This window comes from Hyaena hyaena, unplaced genomic scaffold (assembly GCF_003009895.1).
Source record: "Hyaena hyaena isolate Hyena2069 unplaced genomic scaffold, ASM300989v1 scaffold_1129, whole genome shotgun sequence".
NCBI lineage: Eukaryota > Metazoa > Chordata > Mammalia > Carnivora > Hyaenidae > Hyaena > Hyaena hyaena.
In genome coordinates, this window is record NW_024081761.1 from 205934 (window position 1) to 232417 (window position 26484).

General features: G+C 43.7%; 1 protein-coding gene across 1 annotated transcript; it reads right to left on the bottom strand.

The window, feature by feature from the left end:
- Positions 1 to 996: 996 nt before the first annotated feature.
- Positions 997 to 26484, bottom strand: OLFML1 (olfactomedin like 1). Its single transcript, XM_039222431.1, has 3 exons — positions 26069 to 26484; positions 22943 to 23231; positions 997 to 2247 (listed from the first exon to the last, which is right to left on the bottom strand). The coding sequence occupies exons 1-3, from the start codon at positions 26189 to 26191 to the stop codon at positions 1457 to 1459; spliced, it is 1203 nt and encodes a 400-aa protein (XP_039078362.1). The 5' UTR covers positions 26192 to 26484; the 3' UTR covers positions 997 to 1456.

A 26484-nucleotide genomic window follows, 5' to 3' on the forward strand; every position in this document is an offset into this window, starting at 1 on the left:
AGAGATCTACTCAAATGCTATGAGGGGTGGGGGTGGGGGTGGGGGAGGGTCTCTTCATTGCCTATGGTCCCACCCTGAGCTTGTCAGAGTTGGCCAAACAGCTGCAGGCACACAAAGCCAACCCTCTCATGTGACCAACCTGGGAAGACAGAGGCCTCAGCACATGACACAGACGGGCACCACAGCCTGTGCCTGTGACCCACACCAGGCTGAACTGGACAAACACGTGGGAAAGATTTGAAGAAGACCCTCTGGACAGGCACAGCTGCCCTCTTGGTCACCTGCACCACTTGGCATGCCTGCTGTGACAGAGAGCCACTTGCCTGCTACCTGGCTTCCATCCAGATTCCAGAATCTTCACCAAGGGCCTCAGTGTGTTGGGGAGCTTCACAGGGAATCCCAGCACAGATAGCACTTCCTGAGAGCCTGTATGTCAAGGGCATGTAGCAAATATAACCTGATGAGGGTTATTTGCTTCGTGTCAGTTTTATTGTGTTTCTAGCAAGAAAAGAGACACAGAGGAAGGTAAAACAAGATGAGGCTACAGGTGAGGTCCTCACCCTTAGGCTGGTTTTCTGGAGGAAGTAGCTTTTGAAGGCTTATAGGAAGGTTTTGTGCAGACATGAAAAACAGCCAAAGGGGGCAGACCATTATTTTTAGGATGAAATGATGAATGTACAGCTTACAAAAGGTTTGGTGAGCAAACATGCATTTCCTTGGGCAATGGAAAGACTGTGGGATTTGAAGTACCTTCCAGCCCTATTTTCATTTTGCGGTTGTGTTACTTTGGCTCACCTCAACTTTTCTCATCTCTTAACTGGCAATGATAGACTTCTGCATGTCTCAGAAGAAGACATGGGATGGGGATTAAACGATGTCCATAGATGCAAACACTTTGTAACGGGCATGTGGTATTCACATGTGAATGGTTTTGCTTCACTATTGTAGCTACTCAGCTTGGTGGAGAGGCAGAGCTAGGGAAACAGAGATTCAACATCAGGAAGAGATTGATTGTATTTTATGGTCCAGTGACAAATGGAAGAATATCGACAGGCATTTATGAAAGAGGAAAGAGCTTCAGGAAAGGCCAGGAGGGAGGCCAGGAGTACTAGAAGGTGGCCTTCATTTCTAATTCCTGGCTGAGGGGAGTAAAGAAAAGGATGGACATACACTAGATCAGAATGTGGAAGGCCTTGAGAAGGCCTTGGAAGACCTTAGAGCCAGCAGGTTTGGACGGGTGATGGAAGTGGAAAATGTCTGAATGACAGACTCTCATCTAAGGTCTTGGAAGATACCTCAGGCCACAACATCCAGGGAAGGATGCATATGCAAGCCCGCTTCTACGCCCTATGCCTGTTTTGATCAGAGGGATACGATATTGTAAAGGGGCTATGGCCTCAATGTTCTGGAGAGCAGCGTCCGCAGCCACAGTGCTTTCCCTCCTTGCTGTAATGTATTACTCCCGAGGTTGCTTTCTCTTTGTCTGGACTTTGTAAATGATCTGGTTTCCATCATTCCAGGCATAGAGCTGCTTATCTCTGGGGTTATAATGGATCATGGAATGACTTCTTGGTCGCCTGGGGAAGAACAGTTTGGGCAGATCCTCCTCACCAATAGTGCCCAGCGGGTCAAAGACACAGGTGACACGATGAGGGCCATGGCCACCAGAACTATAGACCACATAGAGAACCCCACACAAAAGGAATGCGGCTTCGGCATCCTGGCTTCTGCAGGGGGTGTCCCATGAGTGTTCCACTGCCAGCGTACCAGGTTCAATTTTTGTGAGAACCAAATGGCCGTAGATACCTGGCCCTGAGTGGATGGCCCAGAGCCCATGCTCATCCACAGCCAGGTCAATGTATGTGGACGGGGAGTGCTGATAGACCAGCGCTCTGCCTGCCCCTCCCGGGAGGAGCATTCGATCTTCCACAGTCCTCTTCTGAAGATTATACTTTATTATCTCATTGAGAGTCCCTTGGTTGTGAAAAAACAGAAAACCTTTGTGGATCACGTGGCCTGTTCCCTGCCAGGAATGCGTTAGGATGAGCTTCCGCGGGGCTGGCTTGGTGCTATCCTCTGTGAATGCCCGCATGTTTGCAAATTCCCACAGAGTTTTGTTTCTGGATCCAAGTAGGAAATAAACCTTCTGGGAATTGCTGGCAGCATCTTTCATCCAAGAGCCGTGTGTATCCGTAGTCTTCTTCACTATTTTCAGAGACTTTATGCCCATCAACATGTTGTCACAGCCTGGCCAAACAGGAGAAAAAGGAGAGGAACTTTGTAAACATGAGATGTCTGCTCTTCTCACAGATTCCTTTCCCCCCCTGCTTATTATTGCATAGTTTGTGCACAATATAACATTAGTTTCAGTGTACAACATAGTGGTTCAACTTGTCTATATGTTAGGCTTGCTTACAGGAAGTGTAGCCACCATCTGTCACCATACAGTCCTATGACAATACCATTGACTATATTCCTATGCTGTGCCTTTTATCCTCATCACATTAATTTAACTGGACGCTGTACCTTCCACTCCCCTTCACCCATTTTGCACCCCTCCCCCCCGAACTACTAGTTTGTTCTCTGTACTTATGGGTCTGTTTCGGTTTTTTTTTTTGAAGATTTCATATATAAATGAAATCATATGGTATTTGTTTTTCTCTGATTTATTTCATTTAGCATAATGCCCTCTAGGTCCATCCATGTTGTCATAAATGGCAAGATTGCTTTCTTTCTTATGGCAGAGTAATATTTCATTGTACATTTATACCCTATCTTTATCTACTCCTCTATTGGTAGACACTTAAGTGCTTCTAGGTTTTGGCATTTGTAAATAATGATGCAAGAAACACAGGGATGCACATATCTTTTCAAATTTAGTATTTTGGGTATTTTTGGGTAAAAATCCAGTAGTGGAATTATTGGATTATATGGTATCTCTATTTTGAGGAACCTCCTTACTCTTTTCCACAGTGGCTACAATGATTTACATTCTCACCAATAGCACACAAGGGTTCCTTTTTGACTCCACATCCTTGCCAATGCTTGTTATTTCTTATCTCTTTGATACTAGCCATTCTGACAGATGTAAGGCAGTAGCTCTTTGTGGGTTTGATTTGTATTTCCCTGATGATTAGTGAGGTTGAACATCTTTTCGTGTGTCTGTTCACACTGATTGCTTTTTTTTCCCTTCAGTGTCTAGAATAAACTTATCACACATAGATCAATCACAATTTATTGTATGGTTCAAAGAATCAAAGAATTACATGAATAAATGGGTCTCTATTAAGAGAGTTGCTTTCCAATTATAAGAGTCAACACTTTACTCAAGTCAGGATATAAACAGCTATTTGCTGGGGCAAAGACCCTGTTCACTTTCTTGGGGTTGATACAGTGAGATAATCACTTAGGTGTGAAGCCACCTAGTTCAATTCCATTTGCAAAGATCTTACTGGAGATCTACTGTATACTTAGCTTACAATTCTCCCAGAACCATGCTAAGAAAGTATTGAGGATAAAAAAAATATAATATCAATCCTAATGCTTGAGGAGATCACCTTCTAGTGAAGGATTCTGGCCCTTAATACTACTAGAACATTGTAAGTACTCTATTCATCCATCCATTTATTTATTCATGAATGTACCCATTTGGTCAGCAGACAATGGATACCTACAAAAGGCAAGGTACTGAGCTAGATGTTATGCGGTGCAATAGGCTGAGGTGCAGTAATAAATCAAGAATGGCTCTTGCTTAATAGGTACCTGACTAACTACAATATGAAACTTAAAGTGAATTTTTTACAAAAGGACAGAGAATTATGCTGTCATTTAAGGAAGGGGATAATCTGCATTTGAATTGACCCTTGAAGGATGCCATTCAGAAGTGGTTGGTAATAACATTCTCACAGTTAACAAAACCACTTTTGGGAAAGTCCTTCCTGATTAGTGTTAGGAAAGTAGTGCAGAGTTTAAACCAGTATAAACTAAGTACTTGCTGTTGCCTTAAACTAGATGCATAAAACAAAATAGATTGAAAGCAGCTCTGTGGGGTATCTGGGTGGCTCAGTGGGTCAAGCATCCGACTTTGGCTCAGGTGATGATCTCATGGTTCATGGGTTCGAGCCCTGCATCAGGCTCTGTGCTGCTAGCTCAGAGCCTGGAGGCTGCTTCAGATTTTATGTCTCCCTCTCTCTGTCCCTCTCATGCTTGTGCTCTCTCTCTCTGTCTCAAAAAATAAATTAAAAAAACATTGAAGAAAAAAAAAAGAAACCAGTTCTGTGCCTGGGACATTCAGGGTGGGGCTAAGGAACATAGATTTTATTCTATAGGCAGGTAAGGAACTATTGAAGTTTTTGAACAAGTGTGATTCATGGTCAAGCTTACTTAAACTGGCAGGTCTGTGTATGATGGATACATGGGAGGAAACCAAAATCAGGGAAATCAATTAGGAGAATATTTCTAGAATCCAAACAGGATCATAAGGCTGTAAAGTAGGTGGAGGAAGATGAAGTTAAAAAGGGCGGGGGGCAGTTTACATTTTTCCAGCTCTTCTACCTTCCTTCATGCAAAAACCCTCCCTTCTTGGGGTGCCTGGGTGACTCAGTCAGTTAAGCATTGGATTCTTAAGTTTGATTCAGGTCATGATCTTATAGTTTAAGGGATCAAGCACAGAGCCTGCTTGGGACCCCTCTCTGCACCCTCCCCCCAAATAAATAAATAAACAAAAAAAATCCTTCCTTTTTTGTATCTCATGCTATTAACTCCTTCTAGTCTAAAGCATTGAGAGCTCTCCAGGACACTACCTGTATGCATTAACAGCCTGAGCACTTCCAGCCTCTTCAGCTCCACAGCACCTTGCTTTCAACCTACTTTAGTGACCCCCTCCATGCTCATACTCTGGATTCCTGGCACAACCTCCCCCCACTCAATCCCCTGGAACTATTCCCTATAAGAAATGTAAAACTCTACTATCCTACCCTCTGCGACACTACTTTACCTTTCCATTTCTCACTTCTTTGTTCTTACCTCCTTTGCTCTTTCATTTCCCTGGGCCCTGAAGTCCCTTGACCTCTGCTTTCTCTTAGGCTGTCAGCTTCCTTTCCTATCCAACCTGGACCTCTGTAATACCCCTCTCACCAGCACCCTTACCCACCAACCCCTAGTTATTCCACAATATCTACTCTACAAAAATCCCTAGCCCTGAATGAATTCAAACCTCTGGCTCTGTCCCAGAGACTTGAATGTGGTAGAGAAGACCTCGCACATAGGGCATCTCCATCCTCAGCTGAGTCCTAATTACATACTGCTCTCTCCATGGTTAGTTCCCTATCTTCCTCATAGCACATATCTAAATCCCAGCCCCATACACTCAAACTCTACTCCATCAGTCTCTTCACTAACAGCAGATTAACTCCTTTGAAAAAATAAATACCCCCAGACATGAAGTGCCTCCACCTCCTGTCCTTCACTTAAAATTTCTCTTAAGTTGTTCTTACCCTTACCACCCTCCCACACATCTTAGAAGAGGCCAAGTCATTCCTCCTGTCCAAGACTAATTCTTTCACTTGTGCTCTGATCTCATTCTTTCCTGGCTTCTTGACTCCCTCAATGAATTGCCTCTTTTCTTTTATCTTTAATTTCTCCTTCATGGCTAGTTCCTTAGCTTATTAACATTTTATCTATATTAAAAAACAATTCTCTCTCAGGCACCATTTTCTAGCTACTTCACTCTTTCTATCATTTTATATAGTTTCTCCTCCAGAATAGTTTGCTCTCTGGGTCCACCTCTTCACCTCCCAACTTTTGCTTCACAATAACTCCACAGAAACCATCCTCCATAATGTCACTGGGGACCTCCAAACTGAAAACTCAGACCTTTACATTCACATCTTACTTGATCTTCCCATAGCATGACGGTACGGATCAATTCCTCCTTCTTGAAGATTTCTTTGCCCTTGATCTTTGTGTCACTACAGTCTCTGTGTGTGCCTCCTACTTGCTTCTTCTCTGCTTATGGCAGTGACAGTGTCTGTGTTCGCCAAAATGCCATTTCATTTTTCTCTTCCCTACTTCTATATTCTCAGCTTTCTTTGTACTTAGGCTGCACCCACTGACCTGTGTTCTCTCCAAAGGGATGTGGACAGAAGTCATGTGAGCCATTTCGACCTGGCCCTTAAATATGCTATCTTCCAGATGACCTTCGTGTCTTGGAATTCTCATGGTGTCCAAGCTAAAGAGGGATATGGGCCAAGATGAAATTAATTCCACTGGTCATTTCAGGATCCATTAGGACTGAGTCATCAGCTCCAATGATAAACTTTTTGGGACTGCACCATTAGACAATCTGCTGAGTTACAGAGATAGGGAGTGGTGGCTTACTAGGAGCATGAGGAATCCTGTGGGCATCCCTCAAACTCTGCCCAGGTCTGTATCATGGGAAGGACAGAATGGTCTTAACAAGAGCATGTGAAGAGTATGGGCCTCTCTCCTTGACTGCTGGAGCATGTGGTGGTGGAATATGGTGTGTAACAATCTCTCTGGGACAACTGAGCCCTCTGGGGGTTTCCCTCAAGTCTTTGCAAAGGCTTTGGTATAAGAAGCTGGATAGGCTGATGGGTTGTCATTTTCTTCTTAATAAATGTTTGGGTTCTCCAGGCCAACTGGGGACTACCTAGAATCAGAGGACAGAAACAGGGGGAAGGGAGAGAAACTAGACACAAGGAAGAGAGGTGCACACCCAGAGAAGTCCCAGAGGTTCTGAGGTAAGCAAGTTTTCAGCAAACTTCTTGTTACTGCCAGCTGTTTGGCTAACAATCCTACCACAGTTCCTTAATCAATTCATCATCCACTACTATACCTTCTCTTCCCTCTTCAAGCCTCCATCATACCCTCCTTACCTTCATATGAAGATCTTGCTTCTTATTTTGCTTTCTAGCATGCCCTATTTCTCTCCTCCACTTTATGATAAAACCCCTTGAAGGAGGAGCTTCCTCACCTCCAGTTATGCCCTAAGCCACTCTAATCAGGCTTCAGACCCCCTACTGATCTAAACTTCCCTCCCCAAGCCACAGAATCAGTTCTTGTCAAGGTCACCAATGACCTCCATGCTGCCAAACCCAAGGGTGAGTTCTCAGTTTTCATCTTAGTCAACTTCTCAGCAAAATTTGATTACATGATCACTACCTCCCCTTGAAACTCTTTTGGATGGATGCTGGAACACGCCTCCTCTTGTTTGTCTTCCCATCTTTCTGGATTTTTTTTTTTTTTTGGCATTCATTGTTGGTTCCTTTTCCTCTCCCACCCATAAGTGATTTGTCCTCACACCCCTTCTCTGTCTATAATCACTTTTTGAACCACCTCATTCTATCTCATGGCTCTGCATATCATGTATATTCCAATTAATGATGAATTCTGAAGTTGCCTCTGGAATGACATCCTATCTGGATGTCTACTTAGTCCCAAACTCACTTATCCAACTGCGTGCCAGTAGCCCTACTTGGATATCTTCAAACTTAACCTGTTCAACATAGAACTCTTATTTTTATATCACAATCTCTTTTTCTCCCTACTCTTCCCATTTTAAGCAAAAAACATCGACAAAGTTTCTTATCTAGAAGTCATTCTTTTTTTTTTTTTTTTTTTTGAAGGGGAAACTAGGCAGAGGGAGAAGGAAAGAGAATGCTAGGAGGATTCTCATGCCCAGCATGGAGAATCCTCCACGTTTGGCTCAGAGTTTGATGTGAGGCTCCATCTCACAACTGTGAGATCATGACCTGAGCCAATATCAAGAGTCGGAAGCTTAACTGAGCCACCAAGCCACCCAGACACCCCTAGAAGTCATTCTTAACTCCTCTCCATCTCCCCACCACCACCAAGTTCTGATAGTAAAACTAATCTTTAAATTATGTACTTAAATGAAAATGCTCAAGGAGTGCCTGAGTGGCTCATTCAGTTGAGCATCTGACTTCGGCTCAGGTCGTAATCTTGTGGTCTGTGAGTTAAAGCCCCGCATTAGACTCCGTGCTGACAGCTCAGAGCCTGGAGCCTGCTTCAGATTCTGTGTCTCCCTCTCTTTCTGTCCCTCCCCTGCTCATGCTCTGTCTCTCTCTTAAAAATAAATATTAAAAAAAATTAAATTTTTTAAAAATGTTCAAATATATTTCTTTCTTCCTCTTCCCAGCATTCATCCCTGTACTCCCTGAATTCTTCCCTCTTGCCTAGACCATGACAGTGGTCTCTAATTTTCCCTCCAATTTTACTTTGGCTTACCTATAATATGTTCTCCACAAAGCAATAGAAGTAATCTTTTTAAAAACATAAGTTATGTGGCTGACCTGCTAAGCCTATTCTATCACTCTTGGAATAAAATCCTAACCTCTTACTCTGTACTAAAGTACATACATTATATGCAGCTGCCTGCCTGTGGGACTTTATCCTCCACTCCCTGCCCCCTTGCTCACTGTGTTGTGACTACACTGGCTCTCTTGCTATTCCACGAGCATGTCAGGTTTGTCTCTGCCTCATGGCTCTTGTACTTGTGATTCTTCCTGTCTCGGGTATTCTTTTCCTTGATCTTCCCACAGTCTGCTCCTCTCATCCTTCAAATCTTAGTTTCAATATCATCTCCCTAAGGGGCTTCCTGTGACTATTGCATCTAAATTTAAAATGACCTACCACAACATCTTTCTTATTTCCTTGAGATCACTTGTCATATTCTGTAATTATGTCATTCGTTTTATTTATTAGCTTATTGTCCTCCTCCACTAGACAATAAGCTCCACAAAGTAGGGCTTTTGTTTTCATGTTTACTTTCATACTCCTACTGCCTAACACAGTGCCTTGTGGGTTCAATAACTATTGCATTAATGAGGGAAATAGCTTCATTCAAACAGATGTTTTTCTAGGGCCTACATAGTACCGAGCATCTGGAGTTCTGACCACAGGCCTGTCTTAAGTAAATAATAATTTGTAAAGTACTTTAAAGCCTTTACGATACTTTCAAATCCATTATTTCATTGAGAAATCTGACACAAGGTTCTTGTCAAAGAACAAATGGCAGGAGTGGGTATGGGGAACAACTCTAGCCGGGAAGAGCCGAACCTCAGCAGGTCAGTCTTTTCCATGGTCAGGTCATCACTGGCTGCTCGCAGATGCCCAGAGGCCTTGCCTGGTCTCCATCATGGTCAGGGACAGACTTTGGGACAAGCTATAGAAGTCTCTTGGCCACCAGTTGCCACCATATCCCCCTGGTGACATGCTTTGCCAGCCAGAGGGATCGCTTCCCCGTGGCCTCTGGGTCCACTTCAGCTTGGTTACGGTCATCACCCCTCATCTGTGATGGGTACATTCTAAGACCCAGTGGATGCCTGTATATATATAAATACACACACTATGTTTTTTCCTATACATTATACATGGATACCTGTGATAAAGTTTAATTTATAAACTAGGCATAGTAGAGATTAACAATAACTAATAATATAATAGAACAATGATAACAATATAGTGTAATAAAAGTAATGTGCATGTGGTGTCTCTGTCCCTCTCAAAAGTATCTTACTGTACTGTACTCAGACTTCTTAGGATGGTGTGTGATGATAAAATGCCAATGTGATGAAACAAAGTGAGGTGAATGACATAGGCACTGGGACACAGTGTTAGGCTACTACTGACCTTCTGACATTCCTAGACCGCAATTGACAGTGGTCACTGAAACTGTGGAAGGCAAAACCACAGATAAGGGGAAATTCATGTATAGGAAGCCAGGCCCTAGGGAAGGCAGAGAAGCCTGGGCCAACTGCATTAAACCTTATGGGTTGCAGGACAGCTAATGGAAGGTCCCCCACCAGGTGAGCCCTGGGTGGGGGTGGGGGTGGAGGGCTCCAGGCTGTGGCTGGATGGGGAAGGAGGGAGCTGCCCTGTTTACCAGGGCTTTGTCTCTGCCAGGCGCAGAATACCTTTTCTCAGCTTCCCAAGCAGAGTCTGTCTCCTGTGGATGCTCTCCTCTTCTCACGCTCTCGGGTGATCACAGAGGATGAGTGAATGAATGGGAGTTTAAGCTTGCAACTGCAACTGCTCACAGATGTCATTAATGGGAAAGAGGAGGGGTCCGTGGGCCACTAGAGAAGCTCAGAAACTATTTCTGATTGGAGAACAAGCACAAAGCCTTGAGAAGTTAGTTAATAAATATGTACAAATACACATAATGTGCTTGGTATGGTGATACTTCATTTACATCAAATTGTCTAGTTCTTGCAATAAGCCTAAGTGGTAAATATTTCAATCTCCATTTTCTAAATGGAAAGAAAGGCTTGGATAAGTTACTTGGAAGGTCACATGGCTATGGGTCCTCCCAGCTCAGTGTGAACCTGGAGACAGGGCCCACGGGGAACCCTCCAGCCAGCCCCAGGGAAGGGCCATCCCTCCAGGAGGAGCATCAGCAGGCTTGCAGCCCAGCTACAGAGGGGAACTATGGCTAAGAACAAGGCACATTCAATGTCTCATAAGTGAGAAAATGTTCATTTAACATACAGCAGAAACTAATACAACCATTCTTCTTTCTCCTTCTATTCCTCCTTTCTATGCAGAATCCTTAGAGAAAGAGCAAAACAAGAGAGTGTTGATAGATGGTTTTGATTAAGCAGAGCCGGTTGTGAGAGTGCACAAACAGACAATTGCCCCTGTGCTCCTCTTATTCTTCCTTTGTAGAGGGAACCCAGCACTGGGAGTCAGAGACCTGAATGCTCTGAACCCCATCCCTGGTTCTCCATGTGTCTCCCTAAAAGTCCCTTGGTCAATCCGTCCTTACCTATCCTCGCCTTGAAATGAGGGATTCAGGCTGGGAGTTCTCTAGAGTGTCTTCAGGGCAGGAAGTCTATGAATTTTATAAATTCCTCTTCTTTTTGGAATTTGGAGAAAATATACTTCTAGTGTTTGAGTAAAAGGGTAAGTTAGAAGTCCCTGCTGTGCTTCTCTTGAGAGAGAGATAATTAGCAGGAGAAAAAGACTGAGGAAGGAAATAAATTTAAAATCTTTGAACTCAACAAAGATGCAAATTATTTAACAGAGACAATGACAAGGAAGGTTCCACCTGCAAATCAGAGAATGCAAATCTGTGGTTTTCCCTCAAGCACAATTGGAGACAAGCAATTAGGATATAATGTGGCCCAAGGACTCACAGTGACATCATAAACAAATATCACTTATTTGAATTTTTAAAATAATTTTTCCCTTATTTAATGGCAATACTCTCCAGACCTGGTGAGACTTGTCCCTCTATAAGGAGTGATGCAACTCCCCTGTGGTTATGTTTAGGAAACATGATCTGGATGTTGGTGGAGAGTGGCCTGGGGGGGGGGCAGGTGTTTAAGGGAGGGAGAGAGGGGGCACAGGGAAACAGGTAGAGAGTCTGTAGGTACAGCCCAGATCAGAGATATCCAAATAATGATGGACATGGGAAAATGGGTAAGGATTAGGGCAAACCTTAGGAAAAGAGGGGTCAGGTCTTAGCAACTGGGTAGATGGAAGGAGCCCTCAAGGCTAAGGGTGATGGAATGCACAGGAGAGCAACAGAGAAGGGAAACAGGTTTGCTTGGGAAAAATGAGGGATGAATTCATTTAAAAAAAGGAGAATGGCAGGGGCACCTGGGTGGCTCAGTTGGTTGAGTGTTCAACTTCAGCTCAGGTAATGATCTCATCTCTGGTAGGTCTGAGCCCCGCACTGGGCTCTGTGCTGACAGCTCAGAGCCTGGAGCCTGCTCTGGATTCTGTCTCCCTCTCTCTCCGCCCCTCTCCCACTCACATTCTGTCTCTCTCTCAAAAATAAACATTAAAAAAATAAATAAAAGAGAACTCCTCTAAAACCATGAGTATTTTGGCTGCTTCTTGAAATTCTGTGCTATAAAACTTGACTTTTTCAACCACCTGGATTGTCTCCATGTTAATAAACCTTAGTCAATACGTATCAAGTGCCAGTATAATGTTAGGCTCCAGGATGACAAAGATGGAAGCTCTCAGATGAGCAATTAATTAAAAAAGCTTCGAGCTATAGAACAAGGAAATTGTCAGCGTGGACTTAATTTGTTCTAGAAATTAGGGCTGTCTTGTGCTTTCTGCCTCCAGAGTAAGCTTCAGCTATCTCTGCACAGCACTCAGGGTCCTTCATGTGACTTCCTCTTGGCACTTCCCCACCACACTGGGCTGGTCACTGGTCACCCAACTGCCATGACCTCTTACAAGTCTTAGACTTTGCCCATATTTTTCCTTAGCTTTCCATATGTATCTTCACTCACTTGGGATGCATCTACTGGCCCTTCGAAACCAAACTGTCTGGCTCCTGCAGGGCCATCAGTTGTTCCTCCTTGTGTGTGTTTCAAGCACTCTGTGCAGGTCTCTTTCTGAGCCGTTCTGGTGCTGAACTGGATTTGCTTACTCACTCTGTTTCCTAGCAAGCACTTTACATAGGGGCCGTGTCTTATTCATGTTCATATCCATAGCGCCTGGGACCCACCACATATATCCTGTCTATTTAATCTCTTATTGCTTGCTGTCCACAAACTCAGGAATACATTTGATTCAGAAAATGCAGTATTAATCAGTGTCCAAACTTACTATCCCATCTCATGGAATGCCAGCTTAGAAATCAGATAGATGCGAAGAGCAAGAGGTATGTGCAGACATTAGCAGGTGCTAGTTCACCCTCCTGAGTGCCTGGGTAGATGGAGGGCAGGAAAGTGGGAAGGCTGGCTTGTGTGAAATGGTACTCAGTGAGCCATAGGAGGATTTGGCTTTGCAGGCCTGTGAATCCAGGGCTTTTAAAGGGCCTAGCAGACAAAAAGTGCTCTATATGCTGGTTTTGGGGAGTCCTACAGAAGTCTTTGGTAAATCTATATTAGAGGTTTTTCTGGGTTCTAACTTCACAATATTCCATGGTACCCAGTGTGGTACGCTGACCACTTCCCTTTACTGGTGATTAGCAGCAGCTTGTGAGAAAGAAAACAGACTTGATACATGACTGATAGGCTGCATGGCTCTGTTCCTCCACATCAAGTTGGGAACTTCACAGGAGTGTGCGGAAGCCTGGAAGATGTGTGACGACGAGTGTGAGCTGGGCCTGCTTCCACCATGGGGTCCCTCTAGCTGGAATCCCACACAGCCAGCCTCCTTCAGATGCTTCCTTTTGGAATCGGCCAGCTCTCATCACCTCCACACCTTAGCTGACTTTCTTCCACGGTATTTCTTATCTTCTATCTGACATGCTTTACATGTAGCTGTTAACACACTTATCGTTTGTCTCCTCTCAAAAGAATCTAAGCCACACAAGGGCAAGGCTTTGTCTAATCTGTTGTTTTTACTGTTGTGTGTCCTGTCCTAAAATAGCATCTGGCACACATCATCATTTTTCTATTTTAATTATGAATATGGTACATGTCAATAGACATGAAGTACATCAAGAAAAATTCATTGGAGTCCTGAGTAATTTTTTAGAAATGTAAAAGTTTCCTGAAACTGAAAGTTTGACAATGCTGTCCTAGAGGGTCCAGGCTGGTCAACACTCATGGGAAGTGAGGCGTTGAAGGGAACAGTCTCTGAGGAATTTCTGATCAAACATCTCCATTTTGAACCAATTATCTGACTGTTGCAACATTTAAGCATTCCAAGGTTATAATTATGAACTTTTTTGTTTTAACGCATTTTTCATTTAAAAGATGACCTGGTGCTTGAGAGTTTTTCTTGCATAGTGGTTTTTTTTCTTTATTTTCTACCTGTTAACATTCTTACCAAAGAAAAAGGGATGGAAATGTTCTCAGTTTCTAGGCGTGGTACTGCCATTCCCTCATTTTCTTGGTTGGAAAACAGAGTCATTTTAACATTGTACCCCAGCTTCTTCCTGTGAGATAAATCTCACTTCATCCTGTTCTCATCCTTCCTGTCTCAAAGTCTAGGACTTGCTCTTCTGAACTTGATGGAACTTTGCAGCAGCCTAAAAACCATCAAAACACTAATGCCCAATTACTGCTTCCACATAGAAATTTTCATACCTAGAAACTGATCTTGATTACTGCCTGTTTCCAGGACCATTAGAACCAAAAGCCTTATGAGATGCTATCAGAGGTTCTAGCGGAAGTGTAGACTCCAGAGCCACGCTTGGAACTTGCTTTGGCCAAAAGAATTCAGTACAAGGGACCAGACCTTCAGTGTGCTTGTGCCTCCTTCCTCGGAGGTCTGCCTGCATTAAGGGAACAAGCCCAGGTTCATCTTCTGAAAGATCAGGGAGACCACGTGGAGGAGACACAAGCCATCCCAGTTGAGGCCATCCTCAACCAGCCATCCCCTGGGCCATGTGCCACCGGGGAGCCAAGAGCAGCCAAGCCTGGCCCAGACCAATCAAACTGCCCTTCTGCCCTGTAGACTCCTGAGAAATAATCAATGATTATCGTTTAAACCCACTAAGTTACGGAGTGGTTTGTTATGCAGCATTCTTGTGGCAGCAGAGAATTGACATGGGTGGGGGTGGGGAGATGGAGAGCAGAAATGGAGGCTGAGATGAACCTAGTGTGTCTGGGACAGGGGAGCACGCTCCCAGCTGGAAAGTGGGAGGGATACAGGGCTGCATGAAACTATGCGTTATAGTTTCATCATCTAAAATGTCATAATGGTATCCCCTTGGCACAGGTGTTGTGGGCTTTGGGCAACATAACAGACAAAAAGGCTTAAAGCATTCTTTGGCAAATAGTTGCCTCTACTTTCTAATAAACTATTCCTCAAGGCCAGAAAATATTGATTTCTACTCTGTTCCAGGCACTGTGATAGACTTGGAGAACATAGTATGAATAACGCAGGGGTGCATGAACTATATTTTATGTTTTCAGACTAGCACGTCAGACACAGCATAGAGTATTGGGTGGATGGGGACAGGCAGTAGTGACATAAGATGAGGCTGAGAAACATTCAAAGTTCATGTGTTCAGCTGTTGGCATGTTACCTACTTAAAAAAAAATGTTTTTTAAATGTTATTTATTTCTGAGTGAGAGAGAAAGACAGTGTGAGAAGGGGAGGGTCCGAGAGAGAGGGAGACACAGAATCTGAAACAGGCTCCAGGCTCTGAGCTAGCTGTCAGCACTGAGCCCAACACGGGGCTCGAACCCACAAACCGTGAGATCATGGCCTGAGCCAAAGTCAGACGCTTAACCGAATGAGCCACCCAGTCACCCCTGTTACCTACCTTTTTACAAGAAAGGTAAATATAGTAAATATAGTATATATGATATTAATAGCTTTTACTTAATCAGCAGATGCCACTTTCATGGAGAATAAAAAAAAAATTAAAGAAAACTAGGTTGCGGTCAAGTTGTAAAGGGCTTTCTTTTTAAAAATTTTTTCAATGTTTATTTATTTTCGAGAGACAGAGAGAGACAGAGTGTGAGCAGGGGAGGGACAGAGAGAGAGGGAGACACAGAATACAAAGCAGGCTCCAGGACTTGAGCTGTCAGCACAAGGGGCTGATGGGGGGCTCGAACCCATGAACCATGAGATCATGATCTGAGCCAAAGTTGGATGCTTAACTGACTGAGACACCCAGGTGCCCCAGAGGGCTTTCTTTATATTATTTAATGGGGTGTGCTTTACCCCATAGATTGTGGTTACCATCAAAGTTGATAAAGCAATGATGCAGTAAGTCTAGCAACATAACCTTGGTGGCAATATAGGATGGAGCCCTGGAATGGGGACAGACTGGCAGCAGGAAGCTTGGTTAGCATGCTCCTGCAATAATTGGGACCAGAGATGATAGAAGAACAGTGCAGATGGAAAGAATAAATTTGAGGGATGTTCAGAAGGAAGTATGTACTGGATATGGTAACTGGTCAGATGAGGGCCAAACAGATGCTTCTGAGACTTCTAGCACAGGAAAAGTGTGTGTGTGGAACTCTTCTGCTAGCTCATGGGGGACAGAGAGGAGTGTTTTAGTTTTAAATGTAAATGGGAGCTCAGTGGGTTAAGTGTTAGACTCTTGATTTTGGCTGAAGTCATGATCTGGTGGTTTGTGAGTTTGAGTCCTGCACCTGGCTCTGCCCTAACAGTGAGGAGCCTGCTCGAGATTGTTTCCCCCTCTCTCTGCCCCTCCTTGCCCCCCTCTCTCTCAAAAGTAAAAATAAGTAAATAAAGAATAACAATTTTAAAAAATTAGAAAATAAAGTAAATGAAGGAAAGGCAAAGAATTACAAACCAAGGAAGCAGGAGGAAAAAAATCAACCCTTCTTGGCCAGGGTTTATAAGAATGACTTAAAGTAATCTGTTTGTGAGTAGGAATCATCATCAAACAGTGACCAAGAGGAAGGACATAGTCTTCATATGTGTCCCACAACAAGATCACAAGCAGCCAGGCCTCCTGGGCTCAAGCACAGAGTTTCATAACAGAAGGCTCCTACCTAGAGCACCTCCATGATAGGCTTGGAGATGGCCTACCTGGCTCTGCCTCTCCCTCCTGTGCACACCCATCTTCCCCTACTGCCAGTCTGTTCCTGCACAGTGGCCAGAATGACCTTCCCCAACCCCCATCTGAGCCCTGACACACCCATGCTCACCACTCTTAAGCAGGGACAACAGGGCAGGAGGGGTTAGAATGTGTAGGAGTGAGTCAGCCTTGGTCTGAATCCCAGCTCCTACATCAACTGGCTGTGAGACCTTGGGTGGATTGCTCTTCTGTCCACACCTTGATTTCCTCCCGTACAAAGTGGGGGATAACTATAATACGTATACATAGGGGTGCCATGAGAATTGGATGAGATAACCCAATAAGGTAAATTCTTAAAGATCATTCAGTTCATAATGAGCACTCAGTAAATATTAGCTACCACGAGTCACATTATTTTCATTCCCCACAGCTTGACAGCGTGAACTGGCTTAGCAGAAAGCTCCTGCCCCATTCTTTCATCTGCTCTCCACGACTTCTTCCTCCACCTAAGATCCGAGCACGAAGTGCCATTAGGTCTCTGTGCTTCTGCAGGCTTTCCATTTGCTTACAGCAGCGTCTACTATATTCTCCATTCAAATCGTTCTTTTCCATTATTAAAACTCGGCTTGAGGGTTACTTTCCAAATTCCACAGTCCCTCCCCACCCATCTCCACAGCAACACTGACCTTGCTAAATTACTCAGCGCCTGCCCCTTGTGCTTCTGGTGAGAGCAGTCATCGCTCCGGCTGTTACCCTGGGTTTGTTTAGATGGCCTCCCCACTTGGCTGTAGCTTCCTGAGGACAAGGATGTTACCCTATTCAGTGCTCCATCTCTAATGCCTGGCACCATGCCAACGGAGACCTGGAATTCACTAGACACTTGCTGAATGAGTGAGCAAATGAATGAGTTATAGAGAGAGTGAATGGGTGCTCACTCTACCTGGGGCTGAAAGCCCTCAGCAAAACAACTTTGGGACCTTCTATTAGTATCCATAGTGATGGGACTGGAGGTATCTTCTTAGACTGCAGGCCTTCCAGATGGATAAACAGAAGAAGCATTGTGTATATAGGCCTTTCCGGACCCAGCACAGTGACCTATGGAACCCTGCAGGAGATGGCCCAAGATAAGCGTTACATACACCTCTGGTGTTGCCGGCCCCATAATGCAGCAACTTCTTGGTAGACGATGTGTGTGCATACACAAGTGAGTGCACAAACACTCTCTGTCCTGCACATATACTTGTGTGTATAGTCTCAATTCCCTCCTTTATAGTAAATACATTGTCGAAAATTAGAGTTACACCTCTCTTAATGTTTTGTGCTCCTTGTCACAAACTAATGGACTTTGGTTGGGAATTGACTCACAGAGATGTTCTGTTTGGCTGCCAGGGTTTTTTGTTTTGATTTGTTTTTATTTCGTTTTGTTTTTAATGGCTTTGAATATGGGGCAGGCACATTTAAAATACCTGAATGGATCCCACAGGCATTTAAATGTGTGACAACAGATTTTCTTTTTGAAACATGATCTAACAAAAGATAGGAGTTTTTTAATTCAGGAGAGAGAGGGTTATTTGAGGTCACCTACATGCAGTCTTGCAATAAAAGTTGCTGTGCTGAAACAGGAAATAAAATAAAATCTGCTATAATGGCTTGTTTTGACTGCCTTTAGAATTTTTCTTCACAAGCTATTTGCAAGTTAAAAAGAGGTTAATACTCTTATCTGCACAGGAATGCTGCCTTTGGAATCTGCAAAAAAACTGTTAGATAAATTCTCAATCTGGGTATCTGAGGCAATGTGCTTTGCCCTCAGTTGCCACGTGCAATGCAAAATTTCTTTTTACTTATAACAGAGTGCCAAAGACTTGGAATGACTTTTAAATATAAGCTGGATTGTGTATAGCAATGTTCATTCATTACATTCTAAAGTGTGTGTGTGTGTGTGTGAGAGAGAGAGAGAGAGAGAGAGAGATGGAGAGTGAAGGAGAGAGGAAGAGAGAACCTATGTGTGTCAGAGTTAAGATTTAAGAATTTGACCTAACCCCAAAACATCCCTGGGATTGCTGCTTTCACGTGAACGCCATTTGTGGATTGTCTCTAAATAAAGCCTAAAGACTTGAGAACAGCTCTATAGGAAATGGCTTCATTACAGAACAATTCTATCTTATTTATCATCCTCAGTATCTGACCCTTCCTAGTTGACCGAGAGATATTCCAGGAATAAAAGCAAACCATTTAGATGGATGTCAAAATTTTCTGGAAGTCTCCTTAGACACAGGGTAGAATCCCACGAGGGGCAGAGTGGGGAGAGAGAGAGATAGAGAGAGAGAGAGGGAGAGAGGGAGAGAGAGAGTAGTGGGGCTCACCCGATGCGGGACTTGAACTCACAAACTGTGAGATCATGACCTGAGCAGAAGTCAGATGCTTAACAGACTGAGCCACCCAGGTGCCCCCCCAAAAGAAACTCTCTTTAGAAGACAGTGTGTATGTGATGTGACAATCCCTCCCTGGCCACACAAGGGTGTTGATTGAATCTAAAGGATTTTAGTGTGAGCTCTGTAGCTGGTTCAGTCCCTTCTGGCCAAGGTTAGAAGATAGGATGAAGGTCTGTACACATAATTGGTGGCACCAGCTAGGCCTAGTGGACTAGAGCACGAGGTAGGCAGAGTTCTAAGATGGCCTCCAAGATTTCCTCCCCTGGTGGACTTGCCCTCCATAAACCCCTCCCCTTGGCTGTGTGTGACATCTGAGAAAATGACAGGATAGCACCCATGATTTGGTTACATAACAAGACAAAGGTGGAGGGATTTTGCAGATATAATTAAGGTCCCATCAGCTGATTCTGAGCTAACCCCAAAGAAGGTTATTATGGGTGGGCCTGGCTTATATCACATACAAATTCATAAGAGGACTAGGTACTTCCTGAAGAAGCAACATTGTGAACTGGTGATGTAAATGGGCAACCTCTAGAAGCCGAGGGCCTCAGTCTTAGAGCCGTGAGAATGTAAATTCTGCCAGCAACCTCAGTGAGCTTGGAAGAGGACCCTGAGCTCTGGGTGAGAATGTAGCCCAGCTAATAACTTGACCTCCTGAGACATTGAACAAAGGGAAGTGAAGCCTAGACTTCTGACCCACAGATTCTCTGAAATAATAAATGTACCTTTTTTTAAGCTGGTAAATCTTCAGTAATTTGTTACTCAGCATTAGAAAACTAAGATAGATATAGTTACTAACAGAAATGGCAAAAAAGAGGGGCTTTTGGGTGGCTTAGTCGGTTAAGCGTCCGACTTCTGCTCAGGTCATGATCTCGCAGTTTCTGAGTTTGAGTTCCATGTTGGGCCATATGCTGACCCAGAGCCTAGAGCCTGCTTTAGATTCTGTGTCTCCCTCTCTCTCTGCCCCTCCCCACCTCGCACTCTAGCCCTCTCAAAAATAAATGAATGCTAAAAAAAAATTTTTTTAAAGAAAAAATAAATGGAAAAAAAAAAGGAAAAGTGGGGGATGGGCACAATACAAAACAGTAGAGTCTATTCTTGAGCACAGAAACTCTGAAAATAATACATCAATACTAATCATGTGGTTGTGATTGTTTACAGGTTTGTCTTCCCCTAAATTAAGCTCTGAGGGGACTCTGCCATCAGTATCTCTTCTGTAGGCAATTTTTACAGCCTCCTCCATGGGCCACGCTGATCTAGACTCTGTGAATAAAGACATGAAGATGTCTGTATGTTCATGGTCTGGTTGATATGTGTGCTTGAGAGTATTAATGCTCACTTGGAGGATTTAATGAGCTGCTCCAGGAGCACCAGAGGCCAACCTGCCTGGCAGAAGGGATTCACAGAGAATTCATAGCATTTCTGAGTCAAAAAGGGGGAATAAGAAAAACTACATATATATATTTAATTGCAACTGCATGTGGGTAAAGAGAAGAAGCAGCTGGAATGAACTTGGGTCCCTTCTTAAAGGGCCTTCCCCATATAAAAGGCCAAGAGATTTCAATAGAAATTTTGGTGTTGATAATTCTACACAGAGGAGTAAAAGGATTAATCTCATCTGGAGGGGAGGTCTGTGTGACAGCAGATAGGAGGCAAGACCAGAGGCAAGAAGAGCAGTAAGAAAGGAAGCTTGGGGGGCAGACATGTTCTGCTCATGCCTTTATCCCTTCTGTGCAGCACAGGGCGCGTCCAGCAGTAGAGGTCAAAAGTGTTGAATCTTAAACCAATGAATCATCAAACGAGGGTTCCAGAGGCAACAGGCATGGAAGAAGCAACCTCTGAAAAGTTGAAAGTTTTCACTCACCATGGAGCTGGGAGAGGGAATATTTCAGGCCTCCAGGGTCTGGGGGATAAGGCAGATGATAAGGGTTCAAAGGGTTTGCAGCAAGCTTGGAATCAGGACCTCTGCTGGGCTCTAGCTGGAGAAGAAAGGGGCAACCCCAAGGCCTGAGGGGCTTAGCAAGTCCAGAGACCAGGAGCATCTCAGGGATCTAATCTAGCAGCACTGTTCAGGATTGGGGTCCTGCCTGACCCTTGGCATGACAGCTCAGGCACATTAGTATCCAATCCGCCTCATCAGCTTTATAGGCAGCCTCTGTTCATTCTCTCCTGGATCACACCCACTCTTTCCCTCCTTCCCCCACCCCATGCTTATCCCCAGTTGCTCCCTCTGGGAGGGTGATTCATCTCAAGACAATGTCAAGGCCAAAAAGGATCATTTATTCATTCAACCAGCTTGATCAACTGCTTCATATTATAGGTAGGCACCCTTCTCTCTGTCTTCTGCCTCAGGGATAAGATGTTCTCCTTTCTATCAAAACCTAATAACCCCTCTGTCCATGCTGACAATCTCTCCATCCATTCATTCATTTGTTCACTTAGTTATTCACTGACAAATATGTGTTGAACAGAGACTCTGTTCTAGGCACTGGGGCACAGCATTGCACAGGATTATACAGAGCTAACATTCTAGATACAGAGGCAGAAAGTAAGCAGTGAGCAAATAAATGAACTAGAAGATTTCAGAGTAATAAGTACTCTGAAAAAACAAATAGTAGAGTAATAAGTGCTCCAAAACTCCTACTGGGTTTCTTATCTCAATATTTGAGACCAACCACTCAATGACCTAAGCCAAAAATCTGGGAAGTGTCCTGGACTCATCATTCTCACTCATTTTTCACCTTTAATTATCAGTCACCAAGCCATGTGGATTCCAACTCTCAATGGCTCTCAAATCCATCTGCTCTTCTCTGTCTCAATGACACCTAATGCAGACACCATCCCGTGTTGTGCCAATTGCTGTGCTAGTCCCCCATTGGTCTCCTTTCTCTAGCCTTGCCCTCCTCCTTCATGTCATGTCCCTGCTGAAAACTGTTAAGTGGTTCTCTATCATTTTTCCAATCAAGTTCAACCCCCTGAGCTTTGCTTGCAAGGTCCTTCATTAGACCCTTCAATCTTGTTTCTTGTTTCCCAAATGCACCTCCCCCACTGAGGTTCCACTCAGACGTATCTGCCGACCTACATGCCGAAGTGTTCTCTATTCTCATGCCTTCAGTACGTTGTGCCCTCACCTCAGGTGCCCTTTGCTCATTCTTCTCTAGTGTTTTGTTTCAAAACTCAGATCAGGTGTCACCTCATTTAGGAAGATCCTTCTTATGATGACCCATGGAGTTCTTATGAGGATTACACTGAGACGATATATGCAACCTTTAACACAGTGATGACACTCAGCTTTTATCTTATTTCCTTAATGGAATTTCTCACATTTGGGGCAGACATATTTAACACATAAATAAAGTTTTCCTATTTAAGGTGAAACCATCTCAGAATACAGACTCTGAGCTGGGCAACTTGTCTCCCTCATTGTTTTAATAAAACGGACTCATGCACAGGAAATTTTCTTTCTTGTTTATGGTTTTCTTGCTTGATACTCGTTAGTATAATTTGAGCTCCTAACCATTATTCTTAATGGCTTGGAAAGGATTCGAATAGGATCCCAAGATGGAAGAAAAATCCCCTAGGTGTCACCATCCTGACAACACACACAGCAATGATTCACTACAGTCCTCAACCCTCAGGGTTGACCAATGTCATTTACAATTTCAGATTGTTTCTTGCCACATTAGCAGCTGCTGCCTACTCTCAGAGCACTGGAAGAATCCACCAACCTTCCACCCTCCCTAGAAGGATCTGGAACCACACACCTCTTCCAAACCAAGATCTATCTGGAGATGTGCTTCCTGAGCTGACCTCTGACACCGAGGCCTTGATCTTCTATGGGGGCTTCAGGAACTCTCTGTGAAAGGAAAAACTGCTTTCTGAGAATGCCTTTTTCCTTCAGACACCCGTTCCCTGCTAAGGTTTCCTTCCCAGAGCCTGCACCCAAAACCACACATCTGGTTCCTACTCTCATACCTGGTGAGACCCCTATCCGTGCTGAGGCTGTGTCTCTGAGTATGAGTCCCTACAGGGGCTGTAAAAGACATGGTTTTCTTACTTGCATTCAGCAAAGTCTGGATCTTTTTCTCTTCTTCAGCCTCTTGGATGAGCTTTTCTGCCAGGGCCTTGTCCTCGGATTCCACGCACACATCAGCTTCCCGCAGGTACTCCAGGTAGTCTATCTCGCGTTGGGCGCGTTCGACTCTCAGGGCCAGGTTTGCCACCGCACTCTTATACTCACTGGTGGAGGTCTGACATCTTCCCAGCATAACAGATATGTTTTTTGAAAACTCTTGGAAGTCTTGAATGTATGCCCTCGTTGCCTGGGTGCATTTCTCCAGTCCTTGCTTCAGTCAGAAAATAAATTCTCAAATTATTGCTAGTTACTTTTGGCCAAGTAATATAAATAGCTATCATTCACAGAAAAATACTTTTAAAATTTTTTTTGTTTTATTTTATACTTGAGAGAGACAGAGAGTGAGCGTGGGAGGAGCAGAGAGAGATGGAGACAGACTCAGAAGCACGCTCCAGGCTCTGAGCTGTCAGCACGGAGCCCGATGAGGGGCTCGAACCCACAAACTGTGAGATCATGACCTGAGCTGAAGTCAGACTTTTGACCAACTATTTTAAAATATTTTAAAAATATAAATAATCAGGGGTGGCTCAGTTAGTTAAGCGCCCGACTTTGGCTCAGGTCATGGTCTCACAGTTCATGAGTTTGAGCCCTGAATTGGGCGGTGCACTGGTAGTGCGGAGTCTGCTTGGGATTCTCTTTCTCTCCCTCTCTCTCTCTCTGCCCCTTTCCCCCTTGTGCTCTCTCTCTCTCTCTCTCAAAATAAATAAACTTAAAATTTAATAAAAAATAAAATATAAATAATCACAAAGGGGGAAAATAAAAATTACCTCAATCCCTTAATTCAAAATTCCACTGATATGTTAGTGTATCAGTTTGTAAAAGTTTTCCCATGCATTTAGTCATACATATGTAATTATATATTTTTAAATGTAGTTTTTACTATGTTGTATGTTTTGTAACATATTTTCACTTGCTGATATACTGTGAATCTATTTCAATGCTAATTAAGAGATATCTATACAATAATTTTAATGATACAGAATTTTATTGAACTGATATCTTCTTATTTATTCTATTAGACTCTTTTTGATGGACTTTCATGTACTTTTCAAATTTTTGCTTTCAACCAATGCTGAAAACAATCTTTGTATTTACTTCTTCATGTACTTATCTGGTTATTATCTTAGGGTAGATTTCCAGAAGAAAGCTCCATCCACAGCCCCTGGCACAAGGCCTAGCACGTAGTACTTAATAAACACTTACTGACAGAAAGAATAAAATGAATGAAGAATGGAAATGGGGTGGCTAGGTCAAAGAGTATGTGTACTTAAAGCTCATTAGGCAGTTTATCAAAATGCTCTCCATTAAAGTTGTAAAAATTTATGCTCCAAACAGCAGTTGGTAACATTGTTCATTTTGAAGGGAAAGAGAGAGGGCTAGGTGAGAAAAGAGAGAAAGAGAGAAGAAGAGAGGGAGAGGGGGAATGAGAGAAATTCCTAAACCTATCCTCTTAATTCTGACCCCTCTGCCACAAATCCCTCAGGGTGAGTATTGTATTAGTTTGTAAGTGTCCACATTGGCCAACAGTGACTGTCACCTGGGACTTGACTTCCCCTCCAAGTCTTGACCAGGGTGGGAAGATCTATACGAACCATATCTCTATCTTTTTAAAATCCACATTCATAACCTTGTCTGCAGATAAACTTTTCAGGAATTGAGGGAAAACTGCAGGATTCTGGCTGGCGCTAATCCCAGGGCAAGTTGGTGCTAAATGCAGAGGGACCATAGTTGAGCCTAATTCTGGCACTTTCAAGGAGGCACACAGGGGAGGAGCTATCTGAGGAGAAAGCAAGGAAGGCAGCAGCAAGAGGCCACTGGCCTGGAAACATCGGGTTCTCTGCCCCCAGGCCTCAGCGGGTTGGCTGGACAACATTAGGAAATGCGTTCAGCCTGTTCTTTGGAATTATTTTACTCAACTAGATGATCAACTAATTTGGACTTTAATATTTTTCAAGAAGATACAGAAAATAAATATGGGAAATAAAAGTATCTTTGGGAAAAAATGTCTTTGGAAGAAGGTAAAGAATTTATCAAAATTTAACTTGTACAAAAGCAAAGCAATTGAGTATGAAATAATGGCAATGCCAGGGGGTATGCCAAAGACTAGGGGACAGGGTTACATTTGTGCCTGGGAGCCTGTCTAAGCTGCAAAAATGGTGGGTTTTACAAAGTTTAATGAAGTGGCAGCTGCAACCCATGGAGAAGGGGACCCCAATACTTTCTCTCTAACACAGCTGAAATCTACTCATTTCTTGTTTTGTGGGGGAGTGAGAGAGAGAGAGAGAGAAGGAGACAGACAGACAGAGACAGAGAATGAGTGGGGGAGGGGAAGAGAGAGAGAAAGGGAGACACAGAATCTGAAGCAGGCTCCAGGCTCTGAGCTGTCAGCACAGAGCCCGATGTGGGGCTCAAACTCACAAACCATGAGATCAGGACCTGAGTCAGAGTCAGCGCTCAACCCACTGAGCCACTTAGGCACCCATGAAATCTACTCATTTTTAAACCCAAGTGCAGTTTGGCAAAGGAGCTAAGATGTAGCCTCTTGATACAATATCATAACTTTTTACAGCATCCTAATATTTTATCATAAAAATACAAATGGAAAGGCTAGCATCTACTATCATCTTGATACAGTAAAATACGAATAAAAAGTGACCCAAATTTTTAATTTTCATAATTAAAATATTAAACTATGGAATAACAACATTGTGCAACATTACTGCCATGCCAGGCAATGTTCTAAGTATGCATTAATTTATTAAGTCTTTAGAATAGCCATAGGAGGTAAATTCTATTATCATCCCCATTTTATAGATGAGAAAAACTGTCAGATCATAGCACAGAGTGAAGTCCTGCTTAAGGTTTGGGAGTGGTACATTCTGGGCTCTGGAGCCAGTGCTCTGAACCACTAGACGGTAAAAAAATTCGCAATGGATTTATCATTTGCTATGTGGGGAAAGTGCATCCCAGTGGAGAGGGAAGAAGGGGTAAGATAACGTGACTTCCGGGAGGCATGTTCCCCAGATCAGGTGCACAGATGCCACCTACCTCCAAGACTTGAAAGCGCTGGTGGATGTAGTGCACCATGGCCGGGTCCTGGGCACACTGTGGCGGGAGCCGAAGAGACGCAAGGAATAGAACCAGGAGAGCAGATGCTTGCCGAAGGGCCATCACTGTCCTGCAAACCACCCAGGGGTGGAATCCCCTGTGCTGTGCCTTTCTAAGAAAACTCAAGGGTCCAGATAGTGGCCTTCTACTTTCTAGCCACTGCTGTGAAAATCCTCTACAAACAGCCAGAGAGCAAAGCCTGCTTGTTATTCCACCAGATGCGTGATCTCACTTTGCAAGCCAGTGATCAAGTCCAGCTGTTGGCAAGTGGGTCCCTGGAGGCCTTGCAGGTCGACTTGGGGTAGAGAGCTCCTTGGGTCCATCTGTTACTATCACCCTTTACACACACTGATCCT

Bases quoted from the DNA above. Each gene is read 5' to 3' on its own strand.
- OLFML1 (XM_039222431.1), bottom strand. From the start codon at position 26,191: ATGGCCCTTCGGCAAGCATCTGCTCTCCTGGTTCTATTCCTTGCGTCT. The intron at 23,232-26,068 runs GTAGGTGGCATC...TTCTGACTGAAG, and splicing joins AGCGCTTTCAAGTCTTGGAG to CAAGGACTGGAGAAATGCAC. The intron at 2,248-22,942 runs GTAAGAAAACCA...CTGTTTGGCCAG, and splicing joins CCAGACTTTGCTGAATGCAA to GCTGTGACAACATGTTGATG.